The 23,478-nt window shown below is 40.9% G+C and overlaps 2 protein-coding genes across 9 annotated transcripts in view; one reads left to right on the top strand and one right to left on the bottom strand.

The window, feature by feature from the left end:
* Positions 1–6,605, top strand: part of MGAT4A (alpha-1,3-mannosyl-glycoprotein 4-beta-N-acetylglucosaminyltransferase A) — a 155,903-nt gene extending 149,298 nt beyond the window's left edge. For all 6 annotated transcript variants that reach the window (XM_004752879.3, XM_045077791.1, XM_045077788.1 and 3 more), the window contains exons 15-16: positions 376–488; positions 645–6,605. In XM_004752879.3, the coding sequence (XP_004752936.2) occupies positions 376–488; positions 645–671 (140 nt within the window). In that variant the 3' untranslated portion in view covers positions 672–6,605. The remainder of the gene's footprint in view (positions 1–375; positions 489–644) is intronic.
* A 489-nt stretch (positions 6,606–7,094) lies between these two features.
* Positions 7,095–23,470, bottom strand: UNC50 (unc-50 inner nuclear membrane RNA binding protein). 3 transcript variants are annotated; one of them, XM_045077792.1, is made up of 7 exons: positions 23,317–23,437; positions 22,300–22,498; positions 21,915–22,222; positions 20,870–20,990; positions 9,047–9,186; positions 8,858–8,959; positions 7,095–7,337 (listed from the first exon to the last, which is right to left on the bottom strand). In XM_045077792.1, exons 3-7 carry the CDS (start codon positions 22,192–22,194, stop codon positions 7,201–7,203), a joined length of 780 nt encoding a protein of 259 aa, XP_044933727.1. In that variant the 5' UTR covers positions 22,195–22,222; positions 22,300–22,498; positions 23,317–23,437; the 3' UTR covers positions 7,095–7,200. The 3 variants fall into 3 exon arrangements, with proteins under 3 accessions (XP_044933727.1, XP_004752941.1, XP_004752942.1); XM_004752884.3 differs by having other exon boundaries at positions 21,915–22,198; XM_004752885.3 differs by lacking the exon at positions 22,300–22,498 and having other exon boundaries at positions 21,915–22,198; positions 23,317–23,470.
* Between the last annotated feature and the right edge of the window lie 8 nt (positions 23,471–23,478).

Below are 23,478 nucleotides of genomic sequence, written 5' to 3'. Positions count from 1 at the left end.
TTACTGACTTAACCTTCAAAGGGTTGGACTGAGCCATGGTAAAGAGTACACTTTGGTAAGGTTTGGTTAAGTCACATTTTATTAAAAACCTGCGTGTTAAAATATTTTTGATGCAAGAACATACACACACACACACATTTAATTTGCAGTAAGAGAAAGTATAGCTCTGCCTCTCTTACTAGGTGCATAAGCATACAATTCGTGAGAAATTTGAAAGTTCAATAAAAGTAGAAAGAAGGGAAAAAATTCACCCAGGCCCATCTTGACGACACCCACTGGAAATGTTTTGGTGTTTTTCTTCCCTGTTTTAAGTCCATGATACTTTATGCTTGCTGATTTCAGGCTATCCAACATGTGTTGATTTTTCTTTTGAAGGAAAATTTGAGAATGGTGTTGCCGAAGGAATGGTGGATCCTAGCCTAAACCCCATTTCAGCCTTTCGACTTTCAGTTATTCAGAATTCTGCCGTTTGGGCCATTCTTAATGAGGTAAGACAACGTGTGCTATCATTGATACAGCTTAGATGGTACGTTGTTGTTGGTTTTCTGTGGGGGGTTTTTTGTGTGTGTGTGTGTGTGTTTTTAACCACATTTTTATTTTATGCATAAGGCCTTTATTGTACTTCTCATTATTTTGTATTTCAGATTCATATTAAAAAAGTCACCAACTGATCATCTGCTAAGAAACCAGTACATTTTTTTCCTGTGAATTTGTTAATTAAAGATAGTTAAGCATGTACCTTTTTTTTTCTTTTTTTTTTTACTTGAACACTACCTCTTGTGAAATCTACTGTAGATAAAATGATTGTCATTTCCACTTGGAAAGTGAAGCTCCCATGGATAATTGCATTCATTCGAACCTAAGCTGTTCTCCAATTTTAACTTGACTCAAACATTTTACAGTTATGACAGCCTGTTAATATGACTTGTACTATTTTGGTATTATACTAATACATAAGAGTTGTACATATTGTTACATTCTTTAAATTTGAGAAAAATTAATGTTAAATACATTTTATGAAGGGGGTACTTTTGAAGTTCATTTATTTTACTATTATAGACCCTCTTTTATAGATTATCAGGGATTATATATATATATATATAAATATATAAATATACATAAAATGTTATGGAGTTAATTTATTAGAAACATTTAAGAAGTACATATTTTTGTGCAGTAAATTTTTGAATCAATACTTTTTTTGAAAAGTTACCTTGCTTTTTTAAGTTCTTTCTATATTTTTCTTTGGAAATGCAAACATTACAAATGAATGCCATTTTTCAAATGCACTGCCATTTAAGAATGATTCTAGATTGATTTCCTAACTGAAGTACTTTTATAATTGCAGTGATTCTGAACAAAATATTTTCAAAGGCATTTGTCATTCCTTACAGCCAAGATTTTAAAGACCAACGTCCTTCTTGAGGGTTATTTTACTATACTGTTTATGGTGTAAAAAAAAAAAATCAGTCTGATAAACTTTAATGTGCAGGGGTCATGCATTCAGCCCAAATTATCATGGACTCAACTCATTACATTCCCTCTGATATGTAAGATGACAAACTATTTTTTCTTTTTAAATCTGTGTCTTTAATCCATGAGTTAGATGCATTATCTCTTGTTGATCCTTTTATATCTGCACCCATTTAGTGAGTTCTGACAAAATGTTTTCTAGGTGATGTTATTGTATGAGTCAAAATCATTGAATTTTACAGAAAAAAATGTAATATTGGTTTTTAGGGAGAGATTGTAGCAGTTGTATGTTTTTGCAAAGTGACTTGCTCTGTTGGCTTTATGAACTAACAGGTAAATTCATATCTGAAGAGCATTTATTGCTCTTAATCATGTAATTCCAAATGTTATTACTACTGGAAACAAAAAGACTATCAGCCTTAGCAATCAGCGATCTTTACAAAAGTATTTTACTTTTAAGAAGTTCGGAATGATCACCATCCGCTCCCAACCAGTGCATCAGGGGGCTTGCAGGTGGGTTCCAGAGAGATATGCAGAGACTGACCCCCTGAGCTCTCGGACTAGCCAGTGGCTGAGGCCTCCGGGGGCTGGAAGTGTCCGCTTATTGCCTCTTGCCTGGGGGAGCCTCCCGCGGTTACCCAGGATGCTGAACAAAAAGCTTCCAGACAGCCTTGTTTTCTGTACAGTATGTTGGAGTGAAAAATGTTGGGAAACATGGATAGGGTACACTTCTTTCCATTACTCTTGTTGGAATCATGGTCAGTTACTTTCCTTGGTTAAAAAGTTACACATGGCCAGGAATAATTTTTTTATGTCCAAGTCTAGTGAAACATTTTTGCTGGGCTTTTTAGATTTACTTTTCACTTTCTTTAATTTACTTTTTATGTTGTCCTTACATTTCCTTGGCCTGATGCCCACAGGCCAATTTCATTTGAAAAGAATAACCTTTCATTGTAAAACTTTGGCAGCTGTTGAATATTATGGACTGCTAGAACCACCAAGTATCGGGAGAGAAACCCCTGGGTGGGTTAAGAAGTCCTCTGCTCTCCTTGCTTCCCCAGGAGCCCACTCTGACTTTAGGGAGAAGGAGCATGCACTGAAGATCAGGGAGGTGACCATGACTGCAGCCCCTTGCCCTTAGGGCTGCTTGGGCTTTAGCCTGGTGAGCCATACCAGCCGGCTTCTTCCGGTGCTTCTGCTCAGCCTCCCCTCCCAGGCTTCGCTCACCCCTCCTGTTCCCGGGTATACTTGGAGCCAAATCTCACCCCCTTGCAGACTCTCTCGTGCACTCCTCCCCATGAATTGTTACCAGTGCCTAGTAGTGCCAGGAATAGGGCCTGGCACGTGGCAGGTCCCCTGTCCAGGTCTGGACGAGGGGACCAACTGTTCCAGCCCACATTCCTCTTTCTTTTTAACTCCCTTTATCTACGTTGCTTGCCATACACTTACATACATACACACTCAGCTGTTGAGTTTTGGATGTTCCTGGCGAGTGTGTGTTATGTGTGTGCACACGTTCTCCCTCCTGTCCGGCTTCCAGGCAGGCCTGTAACTCATCCTTCCTGTGATCATCTCCTTGTTGGTCTTTCCCTGCCCCCACTTCCTCCTGAGGCCCTTAGAAACAGCCCTGCTTTCCTTAAGCAAGACACTGTAGGGTAACTCTGGAGAGGAGTTGGGGAGCGAAGTCTGGGGACAGAACAGTGGAGGGGGTGAAGAGTACCTGGGACTGAGGGAAGGATATGTATTTGGCCTCGAGAGGACACTGAACCACTCGTATCCGAATAGTGAGTGGGGACACTGTCCTCTGGTGTCCAGTATTTAATTATTAACATATAGAGATAAACCTGGTTTGCATCTGGTATGCATTTCATGTAAACTGTTGAGACTCTAGAGCTGTGCTGTCCTGAGCAGTTGCCAGTAGACACATAGTGAGTGTGTAAATTTAAATTAGTAAGATCTTTAGCGCCTCAGTCACACTAGCTACGTTCAGGTGCTCATCAGCCACATGTGGCTCGTGGCCCCTGACTGGACAGCAGATAGCCTTCTGTCACTGCAGAAAGTTCTGTTGGGACAGCACTGTGTCAGGGGTGCTAATGCGAACACTTGCGAAACCAGAGGAATGAGTTCTGACTACGAGGATGAAAGCAGACGTGCAGAATATGTCACAGTGCAGACGGCGAGTATCGTAGGCAAGAAGGTTGAGGACTGTTTCTGGGATTCTGAGACCCCAGATTTTTGAGTTCTCTGCTCTTAAGTCTCATGTGCTCTTTCCAGCTCGCGCGGAGGCCCTACTGTGCAGTCAGACAAGAACAGTGGTTTCAGGCAGTGAGATTGAAAAGCTCTGGAAAAAGTGTGTGTGTGTTGGATGATTCAGCAGGCAGGCTGTAGAAACATGTGTGTTAATTCAACCGTGGAGAGATCTTTGGAAAAGGTATGGCTTTTCAGGTCACTGGTGGCACCAGTATGTGATCAGGTGTCTTTATTTCAAAACCTTCAGCAACGTACTGAAGGCTTCTTTTCAATCTGTTACTGTCACCAAAAGGCGGTCTCCCATTAGTACTGTCCTCAAAGGCAAGTTTGGTTCATGTGGAAACAGCATGTCTGGCACGATTGCTCTCATTAGTGGCACTGTTTGTACCAGCCACAATTCTGCAGATGACCCTCAGGTACCGTAGATGCCTTCCTCCCTCTTTGTGTGTGGGTGGAAGCCATGAGTATCACCCATAATCCTGTTCAGCTAATCTAACTGTGTGAGCCCTTTAAAAGCAAGGTTTTCTCAGGCTGGTAGCATAAGTCAGATTCAAAGCAGAAGGACTCAAGGCACCACTGCTGATGTAAGATGGAGGGGCCACAGGAGAAGAAATGCAGTTGCCTGGCAGGAGCTGAGAGGCCTGCATCGACAGCCACAGGAACTGGAACTTCAGCCCTACCAACACAGGAACTCCATCAGTTAATGAACCGAGCAAGCTTGCAGCTAGAGTTTTCTCCATCATATGAGAGCCCAGCTCCGCCGCCCCCATGACTCCAGCCTTGTGAGACCCTATGCAGAGAACTTGAATCAAGCCCGCCCTGACTTTTGGCCTGCGGAACTGTGAGATAATAAATAGGCGTTTTTTTTAAGCCTCTGAATTTGTGGTGATTTGTTATGCAGCAATAGAGAATGAATATAGTATTTAAAAGAGATGAGGAGGAAAAGTCTTCATACTTGATTCTCGGGAGTTGGGAGATTTTGATAACCACGTGAGTCAAGTCTTACACTAGCAAACTTACAGCTGAGCTGCCTCTGGGGTTTCTCTGCCTGAGAATCTTTAGTAGTCTTGATTGGAAGTTTGTTGCCAAAAACTTAGAGTATCTAAGCAATGCTTTCTAAAACAAAAATAAAAACAAAACACCCTGCTAGGACAGGACTGTTCTCATTCCAGGAGGAGGACCCATGGTATATGGAATCTTCTTCCTGGGAGAGGTATGTATTTGTGATTTTTCTGCTCTGAGCCTGTTCAGTATATTATTTAAGAATCATGAACAGTGGTATTCTAAATATTAGGAGAGAAAAAAAATTCGGCCTTCACAGAAGGATAATCTACTCTGCATTGAACGAACTTTTTTTTTTTAACCCCAAGCTTACTTTATTGTATAAGCACAGATCAAATCCTGTATGTGCCAACCAAATTTTTGTACTTTGCAGGTATTTTCTAAAATACCTGTCTGCTTCCAAGCCATTAATTGCTATTGAAGCTTGTTATTTTGGTTTTGTACATTAATTTTTGTGCTTAATTTTACTATATCACCATACCCTTGATAGAAGAACAACACAGCTAAAGGGAAGAAAATGAGAGGCTAAGACTGTCAAAAAGTCAGAAATTGGAGTCCTAATAATCTTTGTGTTCTAGAGAAACCCAGATATCCCAGCTCTTTCTTTTATAGAAAAGGAAACTTTTCCAAGCTGTATAGCATTATAGTGTGTTAAATTTGATAGCTGTACAATTTTAATTATTAATCTTGATAGATGCCATAACCAGTATGCTTTATTTCTTTAATGCATGTGAACACACAATGCTAAAAAGACTACGACAGTATTTAAAAAAAAAAAAAGGGGATTTGTTATATATATCCCTATCACCAGTACCTATATATAAACTCTTCTTGCCTGAAACACTCCACCTTTTTTGGGCACTAATTAGATAATGTTCAAGGAGACAAATGGGAAAGAGCAGAGCTGGCACTTGTGTGTGTGTGTGTGTGTGTGTGTGTAGAATTTAGAAGACGTTCAAGAAAGTAAGCTGGGTATTGAATGGAAAGCACTTTGTGCAAAGTATCATTCCTAGTGTTCACACTGCTGTAAAAATGTGAATAGTGGTGCTAAAATTGTTTTCCAAATAAGGATTGTTTGTTGTGGGGAATATTTAATGATACTTTTGAACATTAGGGAGGCTACTTTATATATCACTTATTCCTAGTTGTTTCTCGGTATTAGTAATTAGCAAATCCCTCCAGAGTCAAAGGTTCGGTACTTTAGTGTGATTAGCCTTCCATTATTTGAAATGCTCGGTTTGCTGAAATTGGGTGAAAATACCTTTAGAAGACCTATTCTCTGAGCCTTAAAAATGGCTGATTATCGACAGTACTGTAAGATGCACTGCCAGCAGCTTTGATACTTTTCATTTCAGTAAAGACAGTGATGTTTTCTAAGAAAGATTTAGAAATCAGCTGACTGAACGTAACAATTTTGTTTCATTTATGAAATGAAAAACTAATGTGTTTCTCATCAAAAACACTGTTTGGAAACGTCATAGATGTTTCTGGAAGCACCACTTAGAGAAGGTGCCTGAGGAATTGCTTTTCCAGGCTGTACCAGATTTTTTTTTCTCCTTAAATGTATATATTTTCCTTAAAATGTTTTCATTGGGTGAATGGGTAATATCTGTAGTAATATTTTAGGTACCTGTTAAGATTTTTAAAGGAAGATTATTTCCAAATTTGCTGCTATAATTGAAAACCTATTAACTGGTCCTGTTGACTGTGCCTTTCATTACTGTTTCTCTGTGCCACAACCGTTCATGTGTTTGGAATAAAGATGTTTAAGAAGCCATGTTGAATTCAAGATTCCTTCTAATAAAAATAGGTAAAACTTACTTAATGAGTAGCGAGTTTTGTTATTATTAGCTTCAACACTGATAAAGTTTTCTTACAACTATTTCTAGTTATGTGGGTTTTGGAGAGGTCTTCAAAGAAAGAAAAAGAGCCTTCATGTTAAGACAGAGATGACCAGTGTTATACAAGTGTTACTTATCTATTATGTCCGTGGCAGCAGCCTGTTCAATTGAAGATATTTTGTTTGGCGCTTCCTTTGTATAGAAAATGTAAATGATCTTATGGTCTGTAGTGCAGTGATTCGTCTTTGAGTTACATTACAGGTCAGGGAGGGTTGTTAACTAGGCAAATGTTGAAAATACAGCCCATGAGAAATGAGGCCAGACTACAAATCTTGTCAGGAACTGATTATCAAGTTCTCCAAATGATTTTTCTTTAAAAAATATTTATTATAGAAATGTACCTTTTAGTAGTTTTAAGGAATGTATTGACAATAGCGTTAAATTATATACTTACTCAAATTTGCAAACTTTACACTCTGAAGATATCTACAAAGACAGTTTATTTACAAGTTTCAGAAGAAATCATCCCCTCACCAACTCTGCCTATGGCACAGGTACTTTACTCCCAGTGCCTTTACTTTACTCTGTACTTGTAGAAGGAGCACAGTGTGTGGGTGAAGTTCCATCCTAGTGCCAGGGACAGGCCGTAGAGCAGAATGAGAGGCGCAAATGGATAAAGAAGAATTACTGTATTTTTCAAAAATGGCAATGCTGGAAAAGAAACAAATCAGTTTTTTTAAAAAAGGAAATCTACCTCATTAACTTTCTGAAAGTGCTTACTACATACGATAGGTGGGGCCAAGAAGCCCCACGTGTTCTGAATCTGCGAGCGGAGCCACTGCTCTCAAGGCCGACTCTGCTCTGCACCCTGCTCGTGGGTGTGGCTGCAGCATCACAGCTGCGCCCGAGAACCCAGGCTGAGAGGTCAGCTTAGCACAAAGGCTGAGTGAGCAGCAGATTCGGAACTTGAGAGGCGAAGAGTAAGGGACAGATGTCAGGAAATACTGAACAGTGGTGGATTTACACAGGGGACTCTGTGTAGAAGCCTCTACGAGTCCAACTTTTAGCTCTTTGAGATTTCCCAATACTGGAAGCATAACACCTCCCCTTTACATGAGATCAACTAGTAAGTGTACCAGGCTTCAGGAAAGAACAAAACTCCCAAATATAAAATCTGTCCCTCAAGTTCCTGCCTGGCTCCGTCAGAACAACATGCAATTCTTGAGCTTAGGGGTCATTAAGTTCAAGCCCCACACCGGGTATGGAGCCTACTTTAAATAAACTTTAAAAATAATAAAATCTGTCTCCAAAGATCCAGGTTTTCTTCTTGGTCACTACTTAGTGGGTCCCTACCACATGCATTCTAACCTAAATATTTATTTTCTAGAAAGTCGCCAAACTGAAGCCAAGCTGTACTCAATTTAATTATAGGGAGTTACCAAATGAGTGATCCAAATCCAGTTAGAGAAACCACAATGTTGTAGTATGCTAATCACAATTTAAAGCTTTCTCAAAAATAAGTGAAAATTCATAAAAACCTGAACATAGTATGTCAAAAACACCTCCTCTGAATTAGAGAACAGACTCCCCAGGTCCAGAAAAGTATTACAACTCGAGGGAGTTACGTGGTCCCGGGCAGAGTGGCTAGCATCTGGGGCTAAGAACACCTCTGAATAGAGGAGTTGTATTTGTGCACCGGAGTGTGTATTTACAGTGAGGTCCTGACCCTCCAGAGTGAAAAGAAAGGACAAGCTGAATTAATATAAAGGTTTCTCATTCATACTAAGAAAAAGAAATTTCTAGAAGGGTTTAGCCATAAAGGTTGGGCCTGAATTGTGACCATCTGTAGAATCACACAGTGATCATAAAAAAGTGAGGCAAAGGTTTTAACACTTTGACAAAGGTTTGTAAAGGTTCGTTTAGCTATCCGACCGGACATTAGACCCAGCCCATGTCCCACCCTAACTGGCCATGGGGACCCAGAACCAGAAAGCCAGGGACAAAAGGAAGTGGGTCGTGTGTTCCTGCAAGTAACTTCGAGATATCAGTATGGTCTAACACGGCTCCTTAAAATTACAAAGTTTGTTATACATCAGCCATGCCACTTTCTAGCTGAATGACTGGACAAATTAAAATTTCTGTGCCCTCATCTGAAAGTAAGCTACTTACGTTACTATTACAGCACCCCTCCCCCTGCCATTTTCAGTCAACCAAAATCATTCATGACTTACCACTGTATCCTAGAAAGGTTACGTAGATATAATAGCCCACTGCCACCAGCCACAAGGTATTTCCAACAAAATATCCAATAAATGTGTCCGTCAGGATAACATCTGCAAAAGAGATGTGTACACTGAATCTCTTTTTAGTGTATACAATGGTGACTTTTTGATGATAGTGTAAGAAGCAACACTACTTACGGTTAATGAAGAAGAGCTGGATAAAATGCAGAATGACTAAGAGAGGATAAAAAGCATTTAGATGCACGTCGAAGGCGTAACCCCACTCCACATCGTAGTCCCTGCTTTGCCGCTTCACTAAGTACTTGTTCGAGATAAACCTGAAGAGCAAAGTTAAAATTTCTTTTACAATACAATAATGTTAATCCCGTAAATATTTACTGACTACCTTCTGTGTACTAAGCATTCCTCAAGATATTGGAGACCAAGAGGTGAACGAAACAGATCTCTGCCTTCAGCCTAGCTGGAGTCGTCAGATGGCATGATGGAGAAAAATCAAGCAATAAAGGACAGAAAATACAAAGCTGAAATGCAGTGTTAAATAGGATAGTCCTACGAAGGTTAACATCTGGGTCAAGACCCAAGGGGAGGGATGGGAATTACCTGGGGCAGAGCATTCAGGCAGAGGGGAGTCCAAACACAAGTGGCAGAGGTAGACGAGTACAGAGGAGGTGGCAGGGGACCTGGCTTGTTTGAGGCATGGGTGAGGAGACCAGTGTGCCTGGAACAAGTGAGAAAAGTGGCAGGAAATGAAGCAGGAGCCAGATCTTCTGGCACCTATGGCCATTTAAGACCTTTGGGCTTTTATTCTTGATGAAATAAGGAGTCACTGGAGTTCCCAGAAGGGTGTCTGACTCACTGTTTTAACATAAGTTCCCGTGACTGTTGATCTGAGAACAGACTACAGGGACAAGAGGGGAAATGGAGACACCAATTGGGAGGCTACTGGGAAAAAGGTAAGCAAGGATGGCAGTAGTGCAGGTGGTGCCGTGGGGGAAATGAGCAGTCAAGGGTGACAGAGATTTCTGTCTGAAACCAATGGAAGACTGAGCTGCCATGAGCAGCTGTGGGCACTGCTGCAGAAAGAGCGGTCTGGGCAGTGCAGGAGTTTGGATTTGGATGTCATGCTGAAGATGCCCGTTAACATGGAGTAAGAAGTACAGTCTGGAATTTAGAGAAGAGGTCAAAATACAAACTCATCCATCTTCGACCTCTTCTCTAAATTCCAGACTGTACTTCCATGTGTATATGGTATTTAAGGCCATGGGCCTGAGTAAGACCTCTCCCCCACAAGGAATGAACTAGATACAGAATAGGTCAAAGTCCTATTCTGTACACCAAATAGCTCACCTCTCCATTAAAAGATGAGCAAACAGGGAAGTGTGCCAGTGATGTACCTAGCCATAAGAATAATTCTTTAAGCTTCTGTCAGTGTTCTACAACATGACCTAGGAGTTCAGTTACATGATGAGTGAATGAGAAGTAAAATACCCATGTAAAAGAAAATTAGACCTTCAAAGGGTAATAACAAAATGGATCATTTGTATTAAAAACACAACTGCAGAAATTCAGTGGACTTTCATGTGTGTGATTTCTTTTCAAGGGTACAGTTAAAATGCTATGCCTACCATAGAAATAAAAAGAAAAAACAAGGGATAGAACATAGTACAGTACTAATAAAACAGGTCTGTACAGTTAACAAAATACCCAACTAATATAGCTTTGTTTGAACAAACTCTTAACTTAGCAAAATATCTTCCACTTTTGCCAAGAACATGTGCCCTTAAAAGAACAGAACAAGCATTCCGTTCACTACCCAAGAGCTCCCATTCTGTGGTGCTCCCACCCCTTTGCTTATTCCGTACATGGGCACTTCTGTCCTCCCTCTAGAACAGATACTCCTTCTGGGAGAGCTCATGACATCTGTGGCTTTCACCTCCCACTTCCATATTAATGATGCCAGTCCTGTCCTCTTCTTGGCCCAGACTGTGGCAGGGTCAGAGTCCTCTACCTCAGAGTCTACCTTCATTTCCACTAAAATCCTCAAGCCACCAGAACTCAGCACGTCTAACATGGAATGCTTCATCTGCACCTGCCACTCTTCCCTACCCTCATCATACCCAATTCTCACAGATCTCTCTGATCCATCTCTCTCCTCTCTTCCTGAGCTCACCGTGCTGTCTGGGCCTGCTCTCCTCTTGTGCAGACTCCACAGTTGTATCCAGCTTCAGCTCCTTCGCAGCCACAGACTGGATTTTCCTTCCAGTGTGAATCTGCTATTTCCTTACCCCAAAGCCTCCAAGTTCTCCACCTCTCTTCCACTCCCCAACCAGCACATGCAAGCTATGCGATGAAGTCCAACTCTTTTTTCTGAAGTGCACTAAAGGCCAAATTCTACAGTCACCTATCTTCCCGAGCTGGTGAGTGTCACCCTACACTACCAGACCTGGTATGCTGCTTCTGACTGCCATGCTATGCATTTGGTACTAGGAATCAATGGTCCCATCTCCCCCTGACATCTCCTCCTGCTGGTTCCTGTGGTACCTCTAGGATGACAGCAACCACATGTCACTATTTCTTGATTTTATTTATTTATTTGACAGAGAGAGAGAGATCAAAAGTGGGCAGAGAGGCAGACAGAAGGGGAAGCAGGCTCCCTGCTGAGCAGAGAGCCTGATGAGGGCTCAATCCCAGGACCCTGAGATCATGACCTGAGCTGAAGGAGAGGCTTTAACCCACTGAGCCACCCAGGTGCCCCCATGTCATCATTTCTAATACAATTCATAACACAATGCAACACAATGTAGCTTTTGAGAAATATACCAAGTTAGTCCCCTCCTTTCTTCTTCTTCTTATTTTTTTTTAATAAGTAGGTTCCATGTCCAGTGTTGGGCTTGAACTCAAGACTGAAATCAAGACCTGAGCTGAGATCAGGAGTTGGATATTTAACCAACTATACCACCTAGGCACCCTCAGAGTCCCTTTCTATTTAACTGAAACTGTAATACGGACTCACACTAAAGCTGCTGAACTCCAGAATGACTTGGTCTCTGTGGCCCTCCAGAGTCAACACATTCATGGTAGAACACCTGCTGTAACCTATTCCTCTGAAAGCCTTATTTACTGAAATTATTTCATATGCCATGTTTTTGATAATGAATGTAATTTATATTAGTAGTAGTCTTAAGCCAGATTTTAGAATTCCAAGTTAATGACACATAGCATTTACTGCCTACCAACCACATACAAAACTCTAAGGAGTTACAAATGGAAATAATACATTGGTATCATCAGAGTTCCAGTTCCAGGATTTGTTTAAAATATTAACAGCCACTGGGGCACCTGGGTTGCTCAGTGGGTTAAAGCCTCTGCCTTCGGCTCAGGTCATGATCCTAGAGTCCTGGGATCGAGCCACACATCAGGCTCTCTGCTCAGGAGGGAGCCTGCCTCCCTCTCTCTCTCTGCCTGCCTCTCTGCCTACTTGTGATCCCTGTCAAATAAATTAAATTTAAAAAAAAATACTAACAGCCACTATTTACTGAGCACTTCCTATATACCAGGTACTTTTCACACCACAATCTTTTCAAATACCTTACAAATTAGATAACTCCATTTTATAAAAGATACCGGGACTAAGAGTTACACTAAATGAGCTGGCATTCGAACCTAGGCCTCTCTGTGACTAAAATTTCCATATTTCTCTGATGCACAATGACCACGACCCCTACTCAACCACCAGCCTTTTATGAGCTCACTTGACACATCCAGTCCCCTCATCTGGCATGCGAACCATGTAAGAGCCTGCATCTATGAGAAAATGGAAAAACCAAATGCTGGAATTAAACACTTCCACTCAGTACACTACCGTCATTAAACCAAACGCAGAAGTGAGCCTGCATACCTGTTCAATAAAACCTGCGCCGCGGCAAGAAGGCACCGGAAGTTTAACAAATCCTTTTTCAAATGTTCTTCATTTAATGTCTGATATTCAAAGTAAGATGCCATGAAATAACCCTCTATAGCTTAAACATCTAGAAGTGACCCACCGACAAATACAGGAAAAACCATGCCATCATCTGGACAAGCAGACTTGACTAACTGCATAATAGTGACTTAGGGAGGGCAAGTTATAATAATCTTGGCAATCAAAAGTGATGCTTTCAGGAGACAGGATTCAAGATGGTGATGGAGGAGGACCCTGAATTCCCCTCCATGGACAAACCAAATCTATACCAACATACAGAGTAATTCCTCTGGAAAAAGAACTGAGGGCTGACTGAACAGCTTCTGCCCAACAAAGAACAGAGGGACCACACAGAGAATAGGAGAGATGGAGACACAGTAACAACAGAAACCCCACCCCTGACACAACTGCAGTGGGGAGGGACAGAACCAAGGAACCAGGAATAGATTCTAACACGCAAAAGGATGGAAAAAAGCCTCAGTTTCAAAGGGCAACTAGAATTCAAAGGAACTAGCCCTCGAGCATCTGCCAAACAGCTGGGTCCTGAGGAACTGGTCTTCAGCCTTCGGAGGGCTGGCAAGTGCCACAGTGTATGTTTCCTCTCTCTCCCAAGCCCAACACTGCCAGCACAGATGGGAGCGGGATATGGCCACCCAACCAGCCTGCCACTTCAGTGAACCCTGGGACCCTAGCCCACATCAGCCCAAACCCCACTAAGGCACACACAAAAAAGTAGTGGCTTAAAAGACAACTAGAATAAAAACCAAAAACTAACCCTCAGCCAATTGACCAAGGCCTGTGGGAACACATTCTGAGGCCAAATGAGCTGGTAAGCACCACTGCTTATGGCCCCTCCGCCTCGCCTAATCACTCAAACTGGAACAGGGTATAGATGCCCTAACTAGCCAGCACTTAAGTGAGCCCCACACCCCTAGCATACAGCAACTTTAGCTCCAATTCTCCTACCAAGGTCCCCACGGTGTAGAGCGCCCTGGGAACACCAGCCTGAGCCCACTTCGACTCCAGCTATTCCATCAGGGCCATCCCCAGGCAGAGTGCCCCAGGACAGCCCCAGCTCCTGCCCACTTCAGCTTCAGATGTCCCACTAGGGTACACCTGGTGTGGGACACCTGGTGTGGGACACCCAGAGAGCCCCCTCCAGCCCATGCCCACTACAGCTCCAGCCAGCCAAGGCCAACAGGCATCCACAGTCTGTATGGGACAGTCCTAAACAGGACCAATCCTTCAAGAGGAGAAGTAGCCATCCCGCCCAGTTCACAGAAACAAATACAGAAAGTAAAACAAAATAAGGAGGCAGAGGAATATACTTCAAGTGAAGGGACAAGATAAACAGCGTACCTGACAAACAGTTCAACAAGAAGCTCAGCAGACTTGGAAGAAGAGAGGGTAAACAGAAAATCTAAGAGCCAAGCAGAGCTGAAGAATACAGCAACTGAAATGAAAACAACACTAGAGAGAAACAGCAGCAGATTAAAGGACACAGAAGAATGGACGAGCAATCTGGAAATGGAAAGCAACCAAACTGAACAACAAAAAGAAACAAGAATTAAAAACAAAAATAAGGACAGACGGAGTCTTGGGACAATTTCAAGCATATTAACATTTTCATTATGGCGATCCCAGAAGGAGAACAGAGAAGGGCAGAAAACTTACTTGAAGAAATAATTGCTAGAAACTTCTCTAACTAGGGGAAGGACACAGACATCCAGGTCCAGGAACATAGAGAAGCCTAAACAAAATGAACCCATGAAGGCTCACACCAGTCAAATAATAATTAAAATGTCAAATATTAAAGACAGAATCTTTTTTTTTTTAAAGATTTTCTTTTAAAGATTTTCTTTATTTATTTGACAGAGATCACAAGTAGGCAGAGAGGCAGGCAGAGAGAGAGAGAGAGGAGGAAGCAGGCTCCCTGCTGAGCAGAGAGCCCGATGCGGAATTCGATCCCAGGACCCTGAGATCATGACCTGAACCGAAGGCAGCGGCTTAACCCACTGAGCCACCCAGGCGCCCCAAAGGCAGAATCTTAATGCAGCAAAAGAAAACCCAAGGAAGGCCAATAAAGCACTCAGCTGATTTCTCAACAGAACGTTGCAGGCCAGAAGGAAGTGACTTGATAAATCCAAAGTGCTGAAAGGAAAACACCTACAACCAAGAATACTCAATCTAGCAAGGTTAACATTCAGAACTGAAGGAGAGAGAAAGAGTTTCTCAAACAAAAGCTAGAGTTCACCACCACTAAACTGTCCTTGAAATATTAAAAGGATCTCCTTAAGCAAGGGAAAAAAAAAAAGCCAAAATTAAAAGAAAAATGTGAAGAAAAAAATTTCACAAGTAAAAGCAAATATACAATAAAGGGAATAGATCACTCACTTATAAAGCTAGCATGAAGCTTAAAAGACAAAAGCAGTAAAACCAATTATAGTAAAGCAGTAAAACCAGTATAACAGTAAAAAGCAGTATAACCAATTATCTAAAAATTAGTTAAAGGACTTAGAAAAAAATTGTAAAATATGACAAAGAACATGGAGGGGGGCATAAAAATGTAGTGGTTTTAGAATGTGTTCCAACTTAAGTGACCATCAACTTACTAGAAACTGCTATATACACAGAATGTTATATATGAACCTCACAGTAAACACAAACCAAAACCTATAATAGATACACAAAAAAGAGAAAAGAATCCCAGCATAACACTAAAAAATGTCATCAATTACAAGGAAAGAAAAGAAAAGGAACAGAAGAACAAAAACAAGCAAAAAACTAACAAGAGAGGAATAAGTACATACCTACCAATAACTACTTTCAATGCAAATGGTCTAAATGCTCCAATCAAAAGACAGGGTGAACTAGAAGTCTAGCCACAGCAATCAAGCAACAAATAGAAATAAAAGGCAACCAAACTGGTAACAATGAAGTAAAACTTTCACTATTTGCAGATGAGTTGATACCATATATAGAAAACCTGAAAGACTGCCCCAAAAAACTGCTAGAACTGATAAATGAATTCAGTAAAGTTGCAGGATACAAAGTCAATGTAAAGAAATTATACACCAATAATGAAGTAGCAGAAAGGGAAATTAAGGAAACCCATGTGCAAAACTCTAGGAATCAAAGAGATGAAAGACCTGTATTGTGAAAACTACAAAACACTGATAAAAGAAATTGAAGACAACACAAAGAAATGGAAATATATTCCATGCTCATTGACTGGAAGAACAAATATTGTTAAAATACTCACACTATTTTCATTCATAACAAAGCAATCTACACATTTAATGCAATCTCAATCAAAACACCAATAGCATTTTTTTACAAAACTGGAACAAACAATCCAAAATTCTGTATGGAACCACAAGAGACCCTGAATAGCCAAAGCCATCTGAAAAAAGAAAAACAAAGCTGGAGGTGTTACTATTCCAGATTTCAAGTTGTACTACAAAACTGTATGATGAACACGGTAGGATACTGGCACAAAAAGAGACACATAAGGCACCTGAGTGGCTCAGTGGGTTAAGTCTCTGCATTTGATCTCAGGGTCCTGGGATTGAGACCTGCATCGGGCTCTCTGCTCAGCGGGGAGCCTGCCTCTCTGCCTACTTGTGATCTCTCTGTCAAATAAATGAATAAAATCTTTAAAAAAAAAAAAAAAAAGACACACAGACCAATGGAACACAGCAGAAAACCCAGAAATGAACCCAGAATTATATGGTCAAAACCAGAAAAAAAGACAATCTCTTCTACAAATGGTGTTGGGAAAACTGAACAGCTACATGTAGAAGAATGAAACTGGACCACTTTCTTATACCACACAAAAATAAATTCAAAATGTATTAAAGACATAAATGTTAAAACCTAATACCATAAAAATCTAGAAAACACCAGCAGTAACTTCTTTGACAATGGCCATAGCAACTTCTTTCTAGATAGGTCTCCTGAGGCAAGAGAAACAAAAGCAAAAATAAACTACTGGGACTACATCAAAATAAGATGCTTCTGCTTAGCAAAGGAAAAAACAAAACTAAAAGGAAACCTATTGAATGGGAGATAGTTGCAAATCATCTACCTGATAAAGGACTAGTATCCAAAATATATAAAGAATTCATAAAACTTAACACCCAAAAAACCAATAATCCAATTAAAAAATGGGCTGAAAACATGAACAGGCATTTTTCCAAAGAAGACATCCAGATGGCCAACAGACACATGAGAAGATGCTCAACATCACTCATCATCAGGGAAATGCACGTCAAAACGACAATGAGGTATCACCCCACACCTGTGAGAATGGCTAAAATCGACAACAAAAGAAACAACAGGTGTTGGTGTGGAGAAAAAGGAACCCTTGTCCATTGCTGGAAGGAATGCAAACTCGCGCAGCTACTCTGGAAAATAGTGTGGTGATTCCTCAGAAAGTTAAAAATAGAGCTTCCCTACCATCCAGCAACTGCACTACTGGGTATTTACCAAAGGAATACAAGAACACTAATTTAAAGGGATACATACACCCTTATGTTTATAGCAGCATTATTTATAACAGTTAAGATATGGAAGTAGCTCTGTGTCCATGGGCTGATGGATGGATAAAGATGTGGCATCTATAACGGAATATTATTCAGCCATAAAATGAAATCTTGTTATTTGCAACAATATGGATGGAGCTGGAGCATACAATCCTAATAGAAACAGGTCAGAGAAAGACAACATATGATTTCACTCATGTGGAACTTATGAAGCAAAACAAGCAAAGGAAAAAAAAAAAGACAGAGACAAATTAAGAAAAAGACTTAATTAGAGAGAACAAACTGATGGTTACCAGAGGGGAGATGGGGGTGGTGAAGGAAGTGATAGGGATTAAGGAGTGCACTTGTGATGAGCATAGGGTGACGGGTGATGTATATAAGTGTTTAATGACTATTCCATACACCTGAAACCAATGTAACACTTTATGATAGGAATTAAAATAAAAACTTAAAAAAAAAAAAAAAGACATACGACGACTGAATGGATAAAATAACAAGACCCAGCTATATGCTGACAGCAAGACTCACTTCAAACCTATAGACATATACAGACTGAAAGTGAAGGGGTGGAAAAAAAGATACTCTATGCAGATGGAAGCCCCCCACTCCCCAAAAAAAGAAATACGTAGGTATTACTTCTCAGGGTAGCAATACTTCTTTCACATGAAATATGCTTCAAAACACTGTAACAAGAGCCAAAACAAGGCACTACATAATGATAAAGGCACTACATAATGATAAATGATCCAACAAAAGAACATAACAATTATAAATATCTATGTACCTAACACAGGAACACCCAAATACATAAGGCAAATACTAACAGACACAAATACAGAAATTGATAGTAATAGGGGCAATTGGGTGGCTCAATGGGTTAAGCCTCTGCCTTCGGCTCAGGTCATGATCTCAGGGTCCTGGGATTAAGCCCCAAATCAGGCTCTCTGCTCAGCAGGGAGCCTGCTTCCCCTAACACCACCACCTGCCTCTCTGCCTACTTGTGATCTCTCTCTGTCAAATAAATAAAATCTTAAATTGATAGTAATACAAAATAGGGGACCTTAACAACCCACTTACATCAATGGATAGATCATCTAGACAAAATCAATATGGAAGGAGTAGCTTTAGATAACTTATCAGATGCATATACACAGAATATTCCATCCAAAAAGAGCAGAATACACAATCTTTTCAAGTGCATATAAAACGCTCTCCAGAACAAATCACATTTGAGGCCATAAAACAAATCTCAATAAATTTAGTAAGACTGAAATCATATCAAGGATCTTTTCCAACTACATGGTATGAAACTAGAAATCAATTACAAAACAAAACAAAACTGGAAAAACCATAAACATGTGAAGGCTAAACAACCTGCTACTAAAATACAACAAAACAACAACAATATACAACAACAAAACCAAAGAGGAAATAAAAAAATACCTTGAGACAAATGAAAATGGAAACACAATGTTCCAAAAATGTTTGGGACACAGCAAAAGCAGTTCCAAGAGGGAAGTTCTAACAGGCATACCTCAAAAAAAAAAAAAAAAAACAACAAAAATTTCAAGTAATCTAACTTTACACCTAAGCATGAGAAAAGATGACAAGCAAAACCTAAAGTTAACAGAAATAAGAAAGTAATAAAAATCAGAGTAAAAAGAAATGAAATAGGAACTGATAAAAACAATAGAATAATCAACAAAACCAAGAGCTGGTTCTTTGAAAAGATAAACAAAATTGATAAAACACACAGCCAGAAAAGAAAAAGAGACAGAACTCAAGTAAGTAAAACCAAAAATGAAAGAGAAGTAACAACTGATACCACAGAAATACAAAGGATTACAACAGATTACTATAAAAAGTTATAAGACAACAAATTAGACAACCTTCATGCTGGGCACTGGAGCCTGCTTAAGATTCTCTCTTTCTCTCCCTCTGCTCCCTCACCCCTGCTTGCTCTCATGTTCTCTAAAACAACAACAACAACAACAAAACTCACACAAAACAAAACCAGACAGATCAATGGAACTGGATATAGACCCAAGAAATAGACTAACACTTACATGGTCAACCTATGACAAAGGAGAAAACCATATACAATGGGGAAGACAGTCTCTTCAATAAATGGTGTTGGAAAAACTGGACAGTTACATTCAAAAGAATGAAAATGGACCACTTTCTTACACCATACACAAAAATAAATTCAAAATGGATTAAAGAACTACATATGAGACATGAAGCCATAAAACTCCTAAAAGAAAACATAAGCAGTTATCTTTTGGACATTGGCCTCAGCAACATTTCTATGGATCTGTCTCCTCAGGCAAGGTAAACAAAAGCAAAAATGAACTATTGGGACTACACCAAATTAAAAAGCTTTGCATAGCAAAGGAAACCACGAACAAAATAAAAAGGCAACCAAGTGAATATGAGAAGAGATTTATTTGCAAGTGATACATTTGATAAGGGGTTCGTATCCAAAATAAAAACTTATACAACACTAAAAAAAATATCCAATTAAAAAATGGGCAGAGGAACAGAACATTTTTTTCAAAGAAGACATACAAATGGCCAACTGACCCATGAAAAGATGCTCAGCATCACTCACCATCAGGGAAATGGAAGTCAAAAGTACAATGAGATACCACCTAATACCGGTCAGAATGGCTAGTATCAAAAAGACAAGGAAAAACCAGTGTTGCCAAGGATGTACAGAAAAGACAACCCTTGTGCACTGCTGGTGGGAATATAATCTGGAGCAACCACTGTGAAAAATAGTATGAAGGTATATCAAAAAATTAAAATGAGAAATACCCAATGATCCCGCAGTACCAGTACTGTGTAGCAATCTTAGTACCCAGCAATAGTTGAATGGATAAAGAAAAAATGGCATATATATGTATTATACAAACACGCACACACACATGATGGAAAATTACTTGGTCAAGAAAAGAATGAGATCTTGCCATCAGTGACAACTAGAGGGTATAATCATATATGAAATATGTCAGAAAAGACAAATACCGTATCATTTCACTTACATGCAGATCTAAAAAACAAAATGAACAAAAAACAGAAACAGGTTCATAAATATAAAGAACAAACTGGTAGAGGAGATGGAGTTAAAGGAATGGGCGGTATTAGGTAGAGGGGATTCAGAGGTACAAACTTCCAGTTACAAAATAAATCAGACACAGACAAAGTACATTACAAGGAATACTGTCAATAATGTAACAACACTGTATGGTGACAAGTGGTAACTATACTTATCTTGATGAACATTTCATAAAGTATATAACTGTCAAATCCCTGTGCTATACACCTGAAACAAATATAAAATTGTATGTCAACTAAACTCCAATAATAAAAAAAATTTAACTCATGCTTTCAGTTCATGTTACTGGTTTCAATTTTCATCAGCTACTGTATTTCTAATGGAAGCAAATGCAGGCTCCACAGCAGCACTTGAAAAACCAAAGTTATAGTACTTACCACATTAAAGTTGATATGAGAAGACCAACGCCTACACAATCTATGAAAACAACCCAAAGGAGCAGCTTTATCGTCTCAAAAAATCCCATGTCCAGGACAAAACCAAATCCTATAGTGGACACTGAAAGAAAGATTTGCATGATAAATCTAGGTTCTGCTAGGTTCTGGAGATATGGGCGGGGCAAATCCCTGCCCTCCAGATGCCCACATGTGTAATGGAGGAGACAGTCATGTAAACAAAACCCCAAAGATGTGTTATATGTATATAGAATTGAGAAAAGTAGACTACCCTGAAACACAGAATGGCTACTGAACTAACTGTAGATGTCCCTGTCTGTGGCTCCCCAAGGGAGTCCCAACATTTAAAAGACCACTAGTTCTGAATAGGCACTCACATACTTAAGTCCAGGGAAAGGTGAAAAAAATCTTACACATTTACACTGTAAAGGTAGTTAGGACTCTCTCACTACAGTATTGGAGAATTTAAAAGTAGTTTCTAAAGTTCACATCAGTACTTTCAGAACTCACTCTAGATTTGCCTGTGAAATGCAATCTCCCATCCCGATAGGAATTTAGTATCAACTTACTTATTTAGTATCAACTTACTTATCATAGCATTTAAAACACACAGTTACTCTGTCCTCTGCTTTTCAAAGATCTGGGGGGAAAATTTACTCTGGCATCTGCTTGGGACCTTCAGAAGTAGAAAGAATATAACTTTCTTTCCTGTGAGATATTTGAGGCTTCAGAAAGGAAGGAACAGCTTCAAATATCCCAAATTCTGACCCGCAATTCTGCAAATGACAAGTACAATCTAAAACACTCAGTTTGGGGTGCCTGGGTGGCTCAGTCAGTTAATCTTCGGTTTGGGGTCCTGGGATCAAGCCCTGCATGGGGCTCCCTGCTCAGCATGGAACTTGTTCTCCTTCTCCCTCTGCCCTTCCCCCTACTTGTGCACACTCATGCTCACTCGCGCTCTCTCTCAAATAAAAAAATAAAATCTTCTAAAACCATTCTTCAACTCTACTGTAAAACTAACACTTACCACAGAGCCAAATACTTAACAGGACCAAGAAAGCAGGGTCATCTCTGGCCCACTGATCCTTTGTCTGCTTTCGATAATGAAAATTTCTGTAAACTCTCTGTGGGGAAGTAAATAGGTAGAGCATCTGCCATGCAGCAAACTCAAAGTCCATCTGCCGAAAACGAAAAAGTCTTCTCAGGTATTTGTAGCGTTTTGCTCCAGCTGTGTGTCTTGCTGCATCCCTGGAGTTCAACACTCCGTTCCCCTGCACTGGGGAATTCACTGAAATACTTGGTAACATCTTCCTAGATGGAAGAAAAAAAAAATTTCTTTTACAAGTAATCTTGAGAAACTATTGGCTACCAACAACCCTCTTGTGAGATATTTAGGAGGGAGGTCATCTTACCTTTCTGCCACAATCCTTGGTAAGAGGGGTCAAAAACTAATGAAGGTGGTTCTGAGGCTTATTTGGGGGCTCAAGAACTGCCCACTGCACTTCAAGCAAGGGGAGCACCACAACCTTCTGAACCTTCATAGCGCTCCTACCGGGTCCCTAAGTTTCCCACACTTCACTTCTCTCCTCAGGCAGCCCACCCAGGTAGTTACTGTTAAGCAGGAGGGAGGGGGGAGGCAGCACGGGTCAGGGGGAGGGAAGCAGAGAGAGACGGGAAAGGGGAAGGAGGGAGAGAGAAAGAAAATCACTAGGAGGTAAAGTGACTCCTTCATGAGCACGGAGATGGCTACGGAGCCAAAATCCCCTGCTCTTAATCAAGTCGTTAGGAGAATCCGTTTTAAAAATCCATTAGAAACAATGTTACCAACGAGGTGAAATAAAAGGCCTGTTCACACAGGTCCATCAGTGCAAGACCATCAAAAAACTCCTTCACTGGAATGGGATATAAAAACAAAACTCGAGGCCATGGCGTTTTACTCCCTGAATAGTTCAGCAGAGGGAATGGCGGCGTGGGAGTCCGGTGGAATCAATCTGCAGCCCCGTGAGAGCAGGCTCACGAACCAGCAGCCCACGTCCCCGCTCCACACCCTCTACCTCCCAGGCCTCCCTGCCGCCAAGCAGCGCCTCTCCGAGCCCAGAGGCTCCTCGTCTACCCCGGGCTGCGGGTGAGGTTGCCATATTTAGCAAATAAAGACACAGGTCGCCCAGTTACATTCGAATCTCCGATACAGGTGTAATTTTTAGTAGAAGCACGTCCGAAACACTGTGTCGGACGTTGTCCGTAGTCTACGTGAAATTCAAGTGTAACTGGGCGTCCTTGATTTACCCGCAACCCTACCGCCCGCCGAGCAGACGGACCCGGCTACGGTCACTCCAGGGCCGTGGGCTTTGTCGGACTGTGAGGGGCGGGAGAAAAAGGCGCCGGGCGAGCCGAAGCCGCGCACGGACGGAGCGGTCCTCAGGTCTCACCTGAAGCCCCGCTGAGGCCTCCAAGGGACCCAAGCTAGCCCACCACCTCCGCCCAGCAGCCAAGCCCAGCAGCCGCCGGGCCAACTTCCCTTCCCGCAACGTAGCCAGTACTGGGGACGTGACGCGTCCCGTGCGTCCACTTCCGCCGCGCGCGCGGCCTCT

Source organism: Mustela putorius, unplaced genomic scaffold (assembly GCF_011764305.1).
Source record: "Mustela putorius furo isolate JIRA1106 unplaced genomic scaffold, ASM1176430v1.1 tig00000224_pilon_pilon_pilon, whole genome shotgun sequence".
NCBI classification, from domain to species: Eukaryota; Metazoa; Chordata; class Mammalia; order Carnivora; family Mustelidae; genus Mustela; species Mustela putorius.
The sequence above is the reverse complement of the archived record's forward strand: the minus strand, read 5'-3'. Positions and strand labels throughout refer to the sequence as shown.